Source organism: Vicugna pacos, chromosome 8 (assembly GCF_048564905.1).
Source record: "Vicugna pacos chromosome 8, VicPac4, whole genome shotgun sequence".
Classification (NCBI taxonomy): Eukaryota; Metazoa; Chordata; class Mammalia; order Artiodactyla; family Camelidae; genus Vicugna; species Vicugna pacos.
The window spans coordinates 33,670,088-33,686,615 of NC_132994.1; the positions used below are offsets into that span (position 1 = coordinate 33,670,088).

The 16,528-nt window shown below is 33.4% G+C and overlaps 1 protein-coding gene across 3 annotated transcripts in view; it reads left to right on the forward strand.

Moving 5' to 3' along the window:
- AFG1L (AFG1 like ATPase) overlaps positions 1-16,528 on the forward strand; it is a 185,859-nt gene that overhangs the window by 48,414 nt on the left and 120,917 nt on the right. For all 3 annotated transcript variants that reach the window (XR_012074903.1, XM_006205633.4, XM_015240421.3), the window contains exons 4-6: positions 5,873-5,974; positions 6,895-7,025; positions 15,573-15,672. Coding sequence is in view for 2 of the 3 variants with exons in the window: in XM_006205633.4 (XP_006205695.1) it covers positions 5,873-5,974; positions 6,895-7,025; positions 15,573-15,672 (333 nt within the window). In the remaining variant the exon portion in view is untranslated. The remainder of the gene's footprint in view (positions 1-5,872; positions 5,975-6,894; positions 7,026-15,572; positions 15,673-16,528) is intronic.

Here is a 16,528-nt window from a genome sequence, read left to right on the forward strand (position 1 = left end):
TACATACCTTTTTAAGACTGGCTTTTTCTCTGCTCAGCATAATTCATTGGAGAGTCATTCAAGTTGTTGTATGTAGAGTATCTCTGGAAATTGTTCATCTTACAGCTTCCTGGTGCCTATTCTTTGCCTAACATCATGGAGTATCACCCTACACATGAGCAGCTAATATTCAGCAAAGACTCAAGAGTGCCCTTTCATCATGTGGCTTCCACCTCTCTGGCACTTTGCCTTGCAAATTTTACCTGCGTTTTGGACTCGTATAATTCTGATCTCTCTTAACCCAACTCAATCAGACCTGGGTGTTTTACTTGGTTTCACCTATTCTGTGCAGCAATCTGGAAGGTGCCTCCAAGCCAAAAGCTGGAGTGATATAGGGCTACTCTCGCCTTTTCCTTTATCTTGGGGATCAGAGCCTTGTTTTTTTTTTCCCCCCAGAGTCTAAAACATCAGTTTCATATATTTTATCCAGTTTTGTAGATGTTTATGTTGGGAAGGCAAGTCCAGACCTAGTTACTCTCCCATGGTCTCTCAAAAGTTTCCATTTTCCCATGTATTTCTAAACCTTTCTTCCTCCAAGGTTATACAAATGTTGACACATATTGTCTTCTAGATCTTTCATATTTTTTATCATCTTGGATTCATCTGGAATTAATGTTGGTGTGAAATGTGAGGTAGGGATATAGTTTTATTTCTTTTGCAAATGGTAATTTGTCTTTAGCAATTATTTTTCACATATACTGTTATTATATATACTTATGTCTACTCAATTGGTTTAGTTGATTTTTAAAAAATCAACTGAAATTTAATAATACATTTTTATAGGGATGTTATAAATTTTATTAGAATTTCAATTTTTTAAAATTGAAGTATAGTTGATTTACAATATTATGTTAGTTTCAGGTGTACAGCATAGCGATTCAGTATTTTTGCATGCTGTATTCTATTATAGGTTATTAAATGATAATCAGTATAATTCCCTGTGGTATACAGTAAATCCTTGTTCTTTATCTGTTTTATATATGGTAGTTTGTATCTGTTAATCCCATACCCCAAATTTGTGCCTCCCCTTTTCTCTGTCACCTTTGGTAACTACAAGTTTGTTTTCTTTATCTGTGAGTCTGTTTCTGTTTTGTATATGCATTCATTTGTGTTGTTTTTTAGGCTCCACATGTAAGTGGTATCACACATTATCTTTCCTCTGTGTGACTTATTTCACTAAGCATCCATGTTGCTGCAAATGGCAATATTTCATTCTTTTTTATGGCTGAGTAATATTCCATTGTATAGGTAGACCACATCTTCTTAATCCAGTCTTCTGCTGATGGGCACTTATGTTGTTTCCATGTCTTGGCTATTGTGAATAGTGCTGCTATGAACTTTGGGATGCGTGTATCTTTTCAAATTGGCATTTTCATTCTTTCTGGATGTATATCCAGGAGTGGAATTGCTGGATCATATGGTAGTTCTACTTTTAGTTTTTAAAGGAATTTCCATACTGTTTTCCATAGTGGCTGCACCAATTTACATTTCCACCAACAATGTACGAGGGTTCCCTTTTCTCCACATCCTCTCCACCATTTGTTATGTGTAGACTTTTTGGTAATGGCCATACTTTGACAGATGTGAAGTGATACCTCATTGTGGTTTTGATTTGCATTTCTCTAATAATTAGCGATATTGAACACCTTTTCATGTGCCTGTTAGCCATCTGTATGTCTCCTTTGGAAAAATGACTATTCAAGCCTTCTGCCCATTTTTTGATTGGGTGGTTTTTTTTTTTTTGATATTGAGTTGTATAAGCTGTTTGTAGATTTTGGATATTAACCCTTTGTTGGTCACATCATTTGCAAATATTTTCTTCCATTCCATAAGTTGTCTTTTCCTTTTGTTTATGGTTTCCTTTGCTGTGCAAAAGCTTTTAAGTTTAATTAGGTCCCATTTTTAAATTTTTGCTTTTATTTCTTTGCCATAGGAGACTGATCCAAGAAAATATTGCTATGCTTTATGTCAAAGAGTGTTCTATGTTTTCTTCTAAGAGTTTTATGGTTTCTGGTCTTACATTCAGACCTTTAAACCATTTTGAGTTTATATTTGTGTATGGTGTTAGGTAATATTCAATTTCATTCTTTTACATGTAGCTGTTCAGTTTTTGTAGCACCACTGGTTGAAGAGACTGTCTTTTCTCCATTGTTTATTTTTGCCTCCTTTGTTATAGATTGATGATAGGTGTGTGGGTTTACTTCTGGGCTCACTAAAAATAGGCACATTGATCTGTGTCTATTTTTTATGCCAATACCATGCTGTTTTGATTATTGTTGCTTTGTAGTATAGTTTGAAGTCTGGGAGGGTTATTCCTCAAGCTTCATTCTTTTTCTTCAGTAATGCATTGGCAATTTGAGGTCTTTTGTGGTTCCATATAAATTTTAAGATTTTTGTTCTAGTTCTGTGAAAAATGTCCTAGGTATTTTGATAGCAATTGTGTTAAATCTGTAGATTTCTTTGGGTAATATGACTATTTTAATAATATTAATTTCTTCAATCCAAGAGACAGGCTATCTTTCCATTTCTTTGAATCATCTTTAGTTTCCTTCATCAGTGTTTTATAGTTTTCAGTGTATATGTCTTTCTCCTCCTTAGTTAAGTTTATTCCTAGGTATTGTTTTTTTTTAATGTCACTTTAAGCAGGAATTTTTTTTTTTTTACTTTTTCTTTCTGGTATTTCATTATTAGTACATAGAAATGCAAAAATTTCTGTATTTTGTATCTTGTATACTGCAACCTTGTTGAATTCATGTTTTTACTTCTAATAGATTTGGGGTGGAGGTTTTAGGTTTTAAGTTTCTCTGTATAGAATATCATGTCATCTACAAATAGTGACAGTTTTACCTCTTCCCTTCCAATCTGGATATCTTTGTTTTTCTTGTCTGATTGCTGTGGCTGGGACTTCTAATACTATGTTAAATAGAAGAGGCAATAGTGAGTGTCCTCGTCTTGTTCCTGAATTTAGTGGGAAGACTTTCAGCTGTTCACCATTGAGTATTATGTTTGCTATGGGTTTGTTGTAAATAGCTTTTATTATGTTGAGATGATACATTTTTATTATGTAGTGTCTCTCCCTTTCCTCCTTGCTTCTCCCAATGTTTTTTACTTGCTACTTATTTTTTTGGGGTGGAGGGAATATTTTTGACATTTCTTTTGGTATTATCTACTCACATAATATTTTTTCAGGTTAATTTTTTAAAGAGTGGTTGTTTATTTTATTTTACTCAAATGTTAAGTACCTTTCCTTTTTCAGGTAATTGTAGGTCCTAGATATTATGCCATACAGTACATGTTAATCCATGTCATTCATGTTACTGATGTGACTTCTACAATTCACTTAACCAGTTACACATTGATAGTCATTTATTATTTCATTTTATTTTTTACCGGGAGCTAGACTTTCAAATTATGTTATCAACTTATTCCTAAATTAATTTTGATTGTGATTCCACTGAACTTTGAAATAATTTAGAAAGCATAAATATCCTTACAGTATTAATTTTGGTTCTGAGTATTTTTAAACCTTTTGATAGACAATGCCAAATTGGCTTCCAGAAGTACTTATCTTCCCACATCCTTGCCAGCATAAAATGATATATCATTGGTGTTTTAATTCGTAGTCCTTTTATTTCTGGTGGAGTTAAACTTTTAAAACATATGTTTAAGGATATTTATATTTTTTGTGTCATTTGAGGGCTTATGTTCTTTGCACATTGTTCATTCTTTCCCCCCTACCCCTGTTAATTCTATATTGTTCGGTAATCTTTCAGTTGCAGTGAAAAAAAAAAAGCCAGTTGAATTAGCTAAATTCCAGGGGTGGAATTTAATGGTTGTTTTAATGGTTAAGTCAAGTAATGATCTTATTTAGTTCTGGGTAGATCTGTGAGCTTAAATAACAATTTAGGATTCTTTCTCTCCTTCCTTCTTTTTCTCTTTTCCTTCATCTTTTGCTTCTGCTTTCCTTATTGTTGGCTTCATTCTTGGTCAGAATTTTTTGATGTTATAGGAAAAGTGGCCCCTAGGATCTTTTGGTTGCTCTCTTTAAAGGAGAAGGAGCCATTCTCATTATCAGAATGCATATTAACTCCCCCTCGGGAATCCTGACATAATTGGGTCACATGCCCACTGCAGGACCAACCACATTGTAGAGGGTAATGGGATATTTTCATTGGCCCACCCTGTAATTGATACCCTCATAGAATCATACTCAGTAGAGAAGTTTTCAAAAAGAAGAGATTTAAGACAGAAAAGCAAAAAAAGGCGCCCATTTTAGTTTCCAAGAGCTCTTTATATCTTAAAGATATGTAAGGTTAGACTCCCAAGTTCCATGAGGACAGGAAGTTTTGTCAGTTTTGTTCACTGGCATATCCTAAGCACCTAGAAAAGGGCCTTACACATGTTGGTCATTAAATAAAAATATGTTGATTAAATAAATAAGAATATTAATTTTGTTTGTGGTGATTTTGATATTCAGAAGGCTGAATTTCATGTAGTCTATCAGTTTTTCCTTTATGATTTCTTCATTTTGCTTTTATCTTCAGAAACTTTTAAAATAGTAGTTTTGTTATATTTTAAGCCCATTTTTCAAGATGAGTTAGCACAAATATTATGTTCAAATACATGTTCACATTTTTGGTTAGATAATTCATGACTTTTTCTGAACCTGTAAGTATACTATGCTTCATGCAGCAGAATTGGAAACTTTATTAATTTACTTCTTTGTGTAAATGTAATTATATAAAATTTGCTGCCACTCACTATATCAAGAGATTTGTACTGAATATTTTTGCAAAAAATTACTTTTCAATCTAAATGGTCTCCTCATTAAAAATCTGGCAAACTGTATTATTGTCGTATACAAAAACCTTTCTGACAATTCAAATGGCATGGGCCCAAAGTCATCTTATGGAATGGAGGGAAGCTCAACAGATTTAAGACTCAAACCTTGTTTCCTGAGCTGACTTTGATGTTAATAATTGCAGCTCCTCAAGAGCACTGTGGTGAGGTGCTGGTGGAAGAAGCAGCTGGAATAAGAGACAGGACCAGCATCCTCTGGCCTGTCTGCCTGGGAATGCTAAGTATGAACCGAACTTGACCACTGCCGGTGTCCCCAAAGCTCTGGGCTTTCTGTGAGGAAATAGGCCTCCTGTGTGTGCCTTGTTAAATGCCCAGGCTGTTGACTCTTCGATTACTTTTTTTTTTTGACTCTTTGATTACTAATGCAATCGTAGTGATTAAAATTTTCAGAGTGCTGAAAATTAGATAATTTAATTATAAGGGTTAACTGTGTCTGGATTTCTGCATGTAGGCCTCATTTTGAAAGCCTATTCTCAGCTCTTTAAAATGTGTGATGATTGACAGTTCTCCAGCTCTGATCTACATCCGTTATTTATTTTCAGTATTTATGTTAGATGCTATTCTGTATTTTTTTATTTATCATTTTTGAATTTTCCCATAGTGCCTACGACAGCTCCTCATGCTTCATAATGGCCCAATAAATATTTATTTAATTATTTTATTTATACTGGTGCCTTTTGTAAGAGAAATGGAAAAATGAATAATCTGTAATCTTGGCAGTTAATGAATATAGTTCTCTGCAGGAAATAGTCCCTGTAATGTTAAATAAATGCTGTATTTCCTCAAAACAGGATTTTAACAGAAAAGAGTATTTGTTAGTTAGCTTAACAAAAAATAAACACTCCTTTTTAAAAAAGTAACATGGCTTTAAGTTTTCCAGTAGAAAAGTGTGGTTTCATTATCCCAAAGTTAATGAACAATCATTAGAGCAATCAGTACATACTGTTTAATAATAATCCTTTTTTTTTTTTAGGTACAGGGAAAACAATGGTGATGGACATGTTTTATGCTTATGTGGAAATAAAGAGGAAAAAACGGGTTCATTTTCATGGTTTCATGCTAGATGTTCACGAAAGTAAGTTAATGATCTAAAAGAAGTGATTTATAAACACTACAAAATAATTTTCTTCATCTTATAAAGTTCTTAATCTTCCAATCTTTTTAAAAATTAGATTTTTGCTAAGAGTAAGATTTTATTTTGTTTCATTTTGTGCTGTATTAAAACAATTAGTATTGTGTCCAGAGTTGGTCCTAGAGACAAATTCAGTACTTCCAAATAAGAAAACAGAGGTAACTCTACGAAGGTCAGGCATTTTCTCTTTCTAGTAAGGGTCAGTGAGAAATGTTAAAGCCTCACTTTTTCACGAAGCTCTTCTTAATTATGTCCTTTCTTCTGTGCCACCTTGCATGGAGCCATTCAGTTTGTCTTTGTATGTATGCTTTATTGCTTTGTCAGTGCTCCTATGTTATTTTGTGTTTGCATTATTTGTTTACCACCTTTACTGTAAACTCTTCAAGGCAAGAAAATTGTGTTTTTCTTCAAATACTTTAAGCATTTAGTACACATATAATGAATGAAGTAGGACTGGCTAGAAAGAAGGGAATATTCTGATTAGACATGCTAGACACAGGGCAGAATCATCTCCTGTGCCCACATCCCTGAAATCCTCAGGCCTAAGATTGATTTGTCAAGCCATCTAGTCACCATCTAGTCAGCTGTCTATTACTTTGTCATCTCTGAAGTGACTGAAGAGTGGAAATGGAATGACCACAAAGTGTCCTTACACCGTGGGAGTATAATCATATGTGAACAACTTATTTTGAGGTAAAGAAAATGCAACCAACTTCAATAATCATATTTGATTGTATGTGGAATTTAAACTTCACTTTTATGTTACATTAATGTTTCATTTAGAGATTTTAAAATGTGTTATGGTTTTCTAAAATGTACTATTAATACAATATTTGATTTGTGTTTAATTTCATCCACTTAAGGAATACACCGCCTTAAACAGAGTTTGCCAAGAAGGAAACCAGGATTCATGGTTAAATCATACGATCCAGTAGCTCCCATAGCTGAAGAAATCAGTGAAGAAGCTTGTCTCTTATGTTTCGATGAATTTCAGGTAGAGATGTTATATAGATGTAAAATAGTATACTGAATGAAGTATGAAGATGTAAATTCTGTTCCTGATTTTATCATTGTTTTATAAATTGATTTGACACATTATCTCTTATGTCTTTAATTTTATTTTCCAGTCTAGGCAAACCTGCTTGCACAGGATAAATCTGGCCCATCTGCTTTTGTATGGCCAGTGAGAAAAGAAAGATTTTTGTATTTTTAAAGGTTAAAGAGAAAGAAAAGGCAACAAATACCATATGTGGCTTGCAAAGGCTAAAACATTAACCATTTAGCCTTTTATAGGAAAGGTTTTCTTATTCCTATATTCTAGTCAGTGGATTCACATTTCCTTTACACCATGATGGAGATAATATAATGATTATAAAATAATGTCTTTAAAGATGTTTGAGGGTTTTTTAAGTGTTACTAAAGAACCAGTGATTCACACATCTCTGATGCTTCACAACTTACCTGTGATAAAGGGAGAGAATTGCTCTAGTTGAACTTTTAAAGTTTCTTCTAGTTTTAGGATTCTCTGAAATTGTGCATTTATATTGGTACTCTGTCTGTCTGTCTGTCTTTCTTTTTTTTTTTAACATTTTTTAATTGAGTTATGGTCATTTTACAATGTGTCAAATTCCAGTGTAGAGCACAATTTTTCAGTTATACATGAACATACATATATTCATTGGTAGTATTTATTTCTTATGAGAGCAAATAGGGAATCAAGGTAAATACCATGTCTTATGCTTCTTCTGTATCCTATGTAATGCCCAGTGTTATAATAAAAATAATAGTAATAATAATGATGATGATAGAAGATACTCTAGGTTAAGAATTACTTCCTCTTTATTTGACTGCTTTTTTTGGTAGCTCTGAAATGTAATAGTTGGTTTTTCTTTAATGCTTATCATAAGTACAATTGATTATTAGAATGAAAATAGAAAAATCAACAAGTACTGAATGTAAGCTTAAAAATAGAACTTCACACCTAAAACTTTTGAAAAATATTTCTGGAGCTGAGTGCAGAAACTCCTGTGTCTGATTGCCTAGAATAAAAACCCAGAGCACTATTAAGAGGAGACTAAGGTAGGCCCTGGGTGAGTCGCATATCTCATTTAAGCCTCACAACATATTTGTTATGAAGTGAGGAAATTGCCCTAATTGAATTTTAAAGTTTCTTCCAGTTGTAAGATTCTCTGAAATTATACATTTAAATTGGTAGTGAGTTATTTCTTGTTCTTCTGTACCTAAAAACCTGGGTTAGTGAAAAGATGATGTGCCTTTGTTCTAAATGAGGCATGGTAGGTCTCCTCTAGCAACTCAATACATATAGCTGACAAGTCTCAGTTTATGATACAGGAGAAAGGAGACTTTTCACGAAGAATGGTGTTACAGTGAACCACCTGGGGAAGAGGAATTTTTACTTCCTGTTCAGATAGTGTGGCATTCACCATTTGTATTGTAGAACTACAAAGGTCTTCACAAGAAAGGCTTATGGAAAAGAGATGTTCCTCTGCTGCTCTAAAGAGGTATGCTAAGCACACCAATGTATTGCAGAAAGAGAAGGGCCTCATTTAGTTCTAAAAATAGTACTGAGTTAACAGTTATGTGGCTTTCAACGACAAGTCAGTGATGAATCAGTAAAGACTATCTCTCTCGGTTTCTCATTATGATTCTCTTAACCAAAATATCTCTAAATAAAATTGAGTTGACAGTTAAATTTTTGATTAAGATATTGAAATTAAAATTGTTAGAAATATATTAATACCTAACCTTTGTAAAATAATTTATGATTTAAAAAGTGTTTTTATATCCTTACTTCATTTAATTCTGTAAGATGGTTATTATATCTCCATAATATATATGAGGAATATAAAGGCATCAGAATTTCCTAGGTACCATGTAAAAATCATTACCTGTAACTTAAAAAATGTAAATTTTAAAACATTCAGCGAAATGATTGGCATGTTTTTATGACATAAGGATCATTGGCAAGATTGTTTAAGAAGGTTAGTAAAAGATAAAAATCTGGTTGTGCAAAGGAGGTCCTGAGAATATTTATGACAAATAGGGCCAAATTAGGCTTGACAGGCACAATACTGAGGGTCAATGATACTTTTTGGGTCCCATGAAAATAATTTACTTTCTTTTAAAATTTGAAGAAATAAATGAATATGTAAGTAATGAATCCAGCCTGTATCTGTCTGCCTCTGTACTATATTTGACTTATACCAACAGTTATAAAATGTAATTTTTATATATATGTATATTTATGTACATATATATTTAAATACACTTATTTTTAATTGAGGAAAGGGCTCATGAAAGTAAAAGGGCCCATGAAAGTCATAATGCCTCCCTGATAGGTCCTAACAGGAACCTGTCTGGTTGCTCTGGGCACTCTCCACTGAGTTCAGATTTCAGAAGATCAAATACATGGTTGGGAAGAAGGAAACAAAAGCAACCATCTATCAGGATACTCATGTTCCAGATGAGTGAAGTCTTGCAAAAGAAATGCAGGCAACAAAAAGGATTTTTCACAGTACATATTAAAGATGTATAAGGGAGATCAAAAGGGAGGCAGGCCACTTACTTATAAAACGTTGCTTGCTAATGAAGAGAAAGTGGATGTGATGGAGCTGTCATTGCCTGCCTTATCCAGAGTTGGTTTGATGTTCATTCATCCATTTACTCATTTATCCCAGTAGTCTTAAAGAGCCTTATTCCATACCCCAGGACCCTATCTGTCCCACAGTCAAATGGACCATGTCTAGACATCTGATCTGTGAGTAGCTTGTTTACAAGCTTGTCAACAACCTTAGCCTTGTGTGGTGTGGCCTGGGGATTGAGCCAATCATATACTCTTTATCATGTATTTGAACTTAAAGGTATGGAGAGAAGTTCCCACTTAGTAATGAGACAGGAACAGACAGACATAGGAAGTAGCTGATTCACATTAAGGGGAGGGGTACTAGGGTGCTCCCTAGGCAGCTACTGAGCTAACCCTGGAGCTACCTGTAATCCCAGGCCAATTTCCAGCTCCAGTTCCCAGGAGGTGCTCTCAGTGCCCTTCCCAAGCTAAAGTCTCAAGTATAAACCCCTTTTCTTTAGCTAAATCTTTTGTACCTGCTTCTTGCAAACAGTGTTGATGAGAATGGAACTATTCAATTCATGTTTTGCTTCTGTCTTCTGTGGCAAGAGGATTTCCCTATCATATAGAAAAGATAGCACCAACAGAAATAAATACTGTGAGGAAATGTTACCTTCCTTAATAAAAATCTGTTACCACCAATGGAAGGAGAATTATGTGATTGTTGAACCAAAGTCCAAGAAAAGCAAAGAGATGAGGTATTTACTAGAATGCTTTTGGCTGCAGATAACAGAAAACTCAACTTAAAAGGGCTTAAACTCTAAGGTAGGAAATATTATGCTATATAGATGGTGTCATTCCTCTTGCTCAAGCCCCCGCCACCCCCCTCCCCCATTTTCTCTCTGACCTTATCTCCTATACTTTCAGATTCACTCAATGCTCCCTACTGTTTCCAATCCTATTTTCTTCATAGATTAGGGAACCATAGTAAATAGTGAGTGTTATACAAAATGCTTCTCACCAGGGCTCTGAAGGAAATATGCACAGAGACAACAAAACAAAGACTGAAAACCAAATTGATTGCTCTTATTTGACTGCAAATTTCAGTACAGCATTCTAGTATGTTAAATTTGACAACACTGGAGACCCTTTTCCCTTGAGCAAAGTTGACCTGAATGTCCTAGAATGAAAAATGTTAATAGTCTTGCTCTTTGTTTCCTTGGCATTTCCAAACTTGAACCTTGGAGCTTACTACTGCATACAAGAAAAAGCCAATATTTGCATATACCCCTTGTTGAGAAGAGCCAGGGAGCTTAAGAATATGTCAACAGTGTGTCCCTTAACAGAGATGATCACTGAGCAGAGCTTGGATTTCCTAGTTTCACTATCCTAGACTATCTTCTACTGGTCTTGGAGAAGTTCCTCCAGCACACCAAAACTGGATTATTGAAAATCCAGATATCTGCTTGTCTCCCTTTTTCTAAAATTCAAGAGGGTAGAAAGATACCCCTGAATATTGCTGCACCAGCACTCTGACCCCTAACATCCATACAATTTAGAACAAACAAGCTGAGGCTCTGCACTGGGATGCTCTTTGTGCATGGATTAGCCTCCCCGACATACCAATCAGAATAACCCTCTCACTTCTTCAGATCTTTGCTCAGTTACCTCCCTAACAAGGCCTATCCCTATACCCTGTTTAAAATTGCAATTTGCCATGACCCCTACACTTCTAATGACCCTACCCTCCTTTTTTCATAACATATATTACCCTCATAAATATTTACTTATTATGCTTATTATTATATATATATATATATATATATATATATATATATATATATATGTATATTTATTCCTCTACAGAGATGTAAACTTGAAGGCAGGAATCTTTGTTTTGCTAATTGATGTATCTCAAATGTCTAGAACAGTGCTTGAGAATGAATGAATGAACAATAATAGTGAATGAAGGAGTGAATGAATAAATCCTTGTACCAAATAATAGCTATTGAAGTAGCCCCAAACTAAGTCCCATTTCCCTGTGTGTAATACAACCTATGTTTTTCCCATCAACATTCTGAGTTATCTTAACATTTTTGTCTAACTTAATAGATGAAAAATGGTATCTATTGTTTTAATATATATTCCTTTAAGTAGTAATATGGTTTAATTATTTCCATGTATGTTTACTTACTGTTAAAATCCATCTTTTATGAGCTGTTTGAGTCAATGCCCATTTATTTGTTGGAATGCTTGTATTCTGTCTATTAGTATATTCTGTAATAATATTACCTACTATTTACTGAGTGCTATTTATGTGCCTGTGTTCTTAACTACTGTACTGTGCTATGTATCATTCCATCTACAGCTAAAATTCTGTACAGCTATACATAAGTAATGGAATTATACTAACTACGTATATAGGTAACAGTCATAATTAACATTTCTAGAGGCTTTACTACATGTATCATAACAATTTTGTAAGGTAGATATTATTACTGCCTTCATTAGATTGATGAGGAAATTAAGGGTCCGAGAGGTTAAGTAACTTGTCCAAGGTCACCCAACTGGTAACAGTTTGAATCCATCATCAGTGCTCTTATTTGCTAGTAGGAACAGCTATGTTATATGTTATCCTTGATATATATCTTTTATTATGTGTTTAAATATACAGATCTCGTTGGGCTTTTAGTAGATGTTTTAATGATAGAACCTAAAAATTATCCTTAAGCCTTTTAAGCCTAGTACAATACATTGCTGATTTACTAGAAAAGAATTTTTTAGGCATTTTAATCTTAACAACAGTATAACTACAATCATTACACTTTTAAAATTGACTCCTATTAGTGGTCTTGATTTTTAAGTAATTATTGGCTTTTAGATGGTGTTAATATAATATTTATTTCACTAGGGAGATGAATGAGAATTATTGCTGCTTAAAAATGAGAATACATTCTTTTTTGTGCTCTTGAGTTTAGGACATTTTGAAGATTATGTTTTGGTAGCATTCAGAATACATTTGCAGAATATATTCCTCGTTAGCTTGGCCATCATTACTAAGTGTAGCATTCCAGTTTTACCTGCGGTATCAGATACACAATTCTTATCTCATTTGAGAAATTTGTCTAAATAGGATGTTTTTATGTGTTTTAATTGCTTAAGTAAAAGAGTAGGTTTTCCTTAAAATTTTCTTTAGAGTCTTCATTATATTCTCCTTGAATATTTGTATTATTATTAAACCGTTTATGATTCTGAAGATACCAGAATACTGAAGGAAACTGAATTTTTTTAAAGTGTTATTTCTTCCTGTCCTTTTTTAGGGACACTGGATAGATGTTTCACTAATACAGTTCAAAAAAAAAAAAATACGGTTCAAAAAACAAAAAGTCTGATGAGCAGGATATCATGCAAAATTCTTCTCTATAAGCTATCAATATCATTTAAAAAATAGTTTTGACCGTTTTTATAAAACAAGAAACCTATTAAAAACTGCTAATAAAAACTAGATGCTTATTTTTGTGCTAATACTAATTACTGATAATGCATGCTTATGTTTGTCACTCATTACATGGCACTGTACCAATCAGTGGATGACTGAGACTCAAGCACTTATAGATGTAAATTAACCATTAGATTTTTTTTTCTTTTCTTACTTAAGTGAGTCACAATGGAAAGCAACTCTAGGTCATAAAAAATCTTGTCTCTTTAATGCTAATGTAATGTCTCCGCTCTCTGTATTAGCAGACTACCCTTGGTAGTAATCTGTAGCCTTCTCCTTTGTTCCTAGTGGTAATGAAATGCTGGGTGCTGAAAAAGCTCGCTCTTCAAGAATGTGTGGCCAATTGTCTTCTGTTCACTTATACTGTAAAATTGCTGTTCCCCTGCAAAGCCGAACAAGTGCAGGGGCAAGATCAAAAGAGTATACATTGGCACCCAGCTACACCAAATGACTCCTGCTTTATTAATTAGCCATAGCTTCTCCAAGTTAATTTACTCCGCCAGGGCAAAAACATTCCGTAATACAAAAACAACAAATTATAATTCAATCACAAGTCTTTATTTTTTTGCTTTCTTCAACTTTCTGTTTAAACCTTTGCACTGTGTTACAGGCTAAATGTCCCTTCAGTTTTCTGAGTCTCAGGGCACAGAAGCTATTTTTATTTTTTTCAAGAACATCAGTGAGATAAGTTAGATGATTATTTTTATTCTCTAAAATTGGGTAATTTTAATTGATATCATTCTTTTTAAAGGCCAGTGTATGGGAATCCAATTTAAAAATGCTGTTGCTTACTAAATTTACAAGCTTGTTCTGTCCTCTCATCAGAAATGCCACTGGCGTTTAAGCATTTGAAAAGGGCCTTTTCTGTGAATGTTTTGGCGGAAGCAAAATTTGACAATGATCCTAAGCTCCAAATTAAATAATATCAGTACTACTTTCCTTTTCATTTTAATTGCCACTTTGTAAATTTGAAGCCTTTTTAATTTATGAAATCTTAAGTAGTTTTTTAGTTAATGTTTTGAAGATATAGCCTGAAACAGCAAAAAAAAGATCTGTACGTCCCCATATCCTGATTTGGTTTGGTTTGGTTCATATGGGAAGGAAATAAGTAAACTTTTGAGTAAGATATTAGCTGAACGAGAAAAGTGATTTAGACTTGTGTGTCACCGAGGTTATTGTTGTTAGTTGTGTTATAACACTTTAGTTGGTAACTTTTAATATTTTGATCTAATTTGAAAAAATTCCACTAGTTTCTATCTACTTTAACATGATTTAAAAATAACAATGTGATATATATTATGTGATACATTTTGTAAGTATAAAATAAGCTTTTTTGAAATGGTTGAAAATGTGCTATTAAACAAAAATCAAAACATTCTTACATTGGGAGCATCCCAAATCCATGTTGTTATATTCATAGGGGAAGGTGCAGTGATTTCTATCAGCCTTCACTATTTTTTTTGAAGTCAACTTCCTTCCCTCCTTAATTTTTGTATTTCTTTGTGTTTTTTAAAAGCTTTTTTTTTTTTTTTAAATAAGTTAACATTAAGCTTGCTTGTCAGTTGTGGATTTTTAAAAATAATTTTAAAAAAGATTAACAGTTATATGTATTTTTGTAAATTATATGGAATAATTTTATCTGTATTATGCATTTCTGGTTTTGTCAGAAGTGATTTTTTAAAAATCACTGTGTTAACCATTCTTGTAAGGTTTTTTCTCTTCTTTTTGGTAGAAGGAATATTTGTGTTTGCGAAGGTTAGCAGAGGCTGGCTGTGCTGGAAGTGACTGCAGTGCCTTTTGATTATTCATGGACAGTAATAGAAGGCACTTAAAAAGAACAATGAAATTGCTTATTTTTGTGATGGGCCATCTGTTGAATTGTTTTGTGCAACAATTGCACAATAGTATCTATGTCATATCATTCTATTTTCAACAGCAGCTGATTATGTCTCACTGGCTACTTGTCCTTATTTCTAAAGTCCCATTACAATTTAAAGTCACCTTTTCAGAGACCTTTGCCAAAAAGGTATTAAAAATCTCAAACAGCCTGTGTATGTGTTTTTTACTCTTTTTTTCTCTTGCTCCTCTTTTTGGGGGGGAGGGTGGCTGTGATAGAAGTAGGAGGGGGGAGTTGATCATGTTCTAATTAATTAGACATCCTAAATGTTTAGGACAATTATCTATGCTTTCCACCTGTAGTTCTATAAAAGAAGTTAACATAGAATCATTTGATAATTTGTGTAGAAATGATAGGCTTGAGAAAAAGAAGAGTCAAATTTAAAAGACTACTATACAGTCTTTCATGCATTTAATTATCTACTCTTTTCTTCATTATGATAATTAGAATTTTTCTCTTGGAATTCACTTCCATCTTTTTTTTTTTTAAAAAAATGAGCCATTAGCAAATTTGTTAGAGCAGAAGTGAAATTAAAATAAAACAAATGTGTTGCTGTCCATAGGTCACTGACATTGCTGATGCCATGATTCTGAAACAGCTTTTTGAAAATCTGTTCAAAAATGGGGTCGTCGTTGTGGCAACATCCAACAGGCCACCGGAAGGTAAAAACAAACATTGTGCTAGTCACATCCAATTAGGTGGAAACTAACAAGCTTTTAAAAGTCCACAATTTTGTACTCATTTTATTGTGCTAATAAATATGATGACTTTGCTTATCATTAGTTTTATAACTAACTTAATCTGAAAACTCAGTATTTGAAAAATGTTTGTATCCTTAGCAAGCTCAATCCAGGTGATCCTTCCGTGTTCGATGCACTTGCTGTTTTTGTCTGAGTATTTGATATGTCATATGTACATATCAAAAAATACAGGCCTTTCTAACAGCTTTTTATGAGCCTTAAAAAAAACTCAGTGAAAAGAAAGACAAAACTCCTAATTGAATCTTGGAAAAAGACTTAAAGCTTGCCTGCATAAGTAGTTGCTGATACTTCATTTAACTTATCATTTCTAAAAAAGCACTTGTGGCTTATGAGAGCATTATTTAAGAATTAAAATACAAGATTATATAATGGGGAGGATATAGCTCAATGGTAGAGTGCATGCGAACATGCATAAGGTCCTGGGTTCAATCCCCAGTACCTCCATCAAAGATAAATAAAACCTAATTACCTCCCCCCAAAAAAACCAAAAATTAAAAAAAACCCATAAGATTATATAGATAAAAAAAGTTTAAAATCTTGTACCTTTCAGCCCGTCATATGGTCAATTGAAGGTTGAAGGAACCAAAAATATTTTATGCATTCTTAATGTTAATGTCTTTGTGCCTGGAATGCTGTTCCACCAGATATCTACATGGCTAAGTCCTTACCTTTTTCAGGTCTTTGCTCAAGTGTTACTTTGCCAATGAAGCCTAGACTTACCTCCCTATTTGAATCTATAACCCAAATCTTTCTTTTT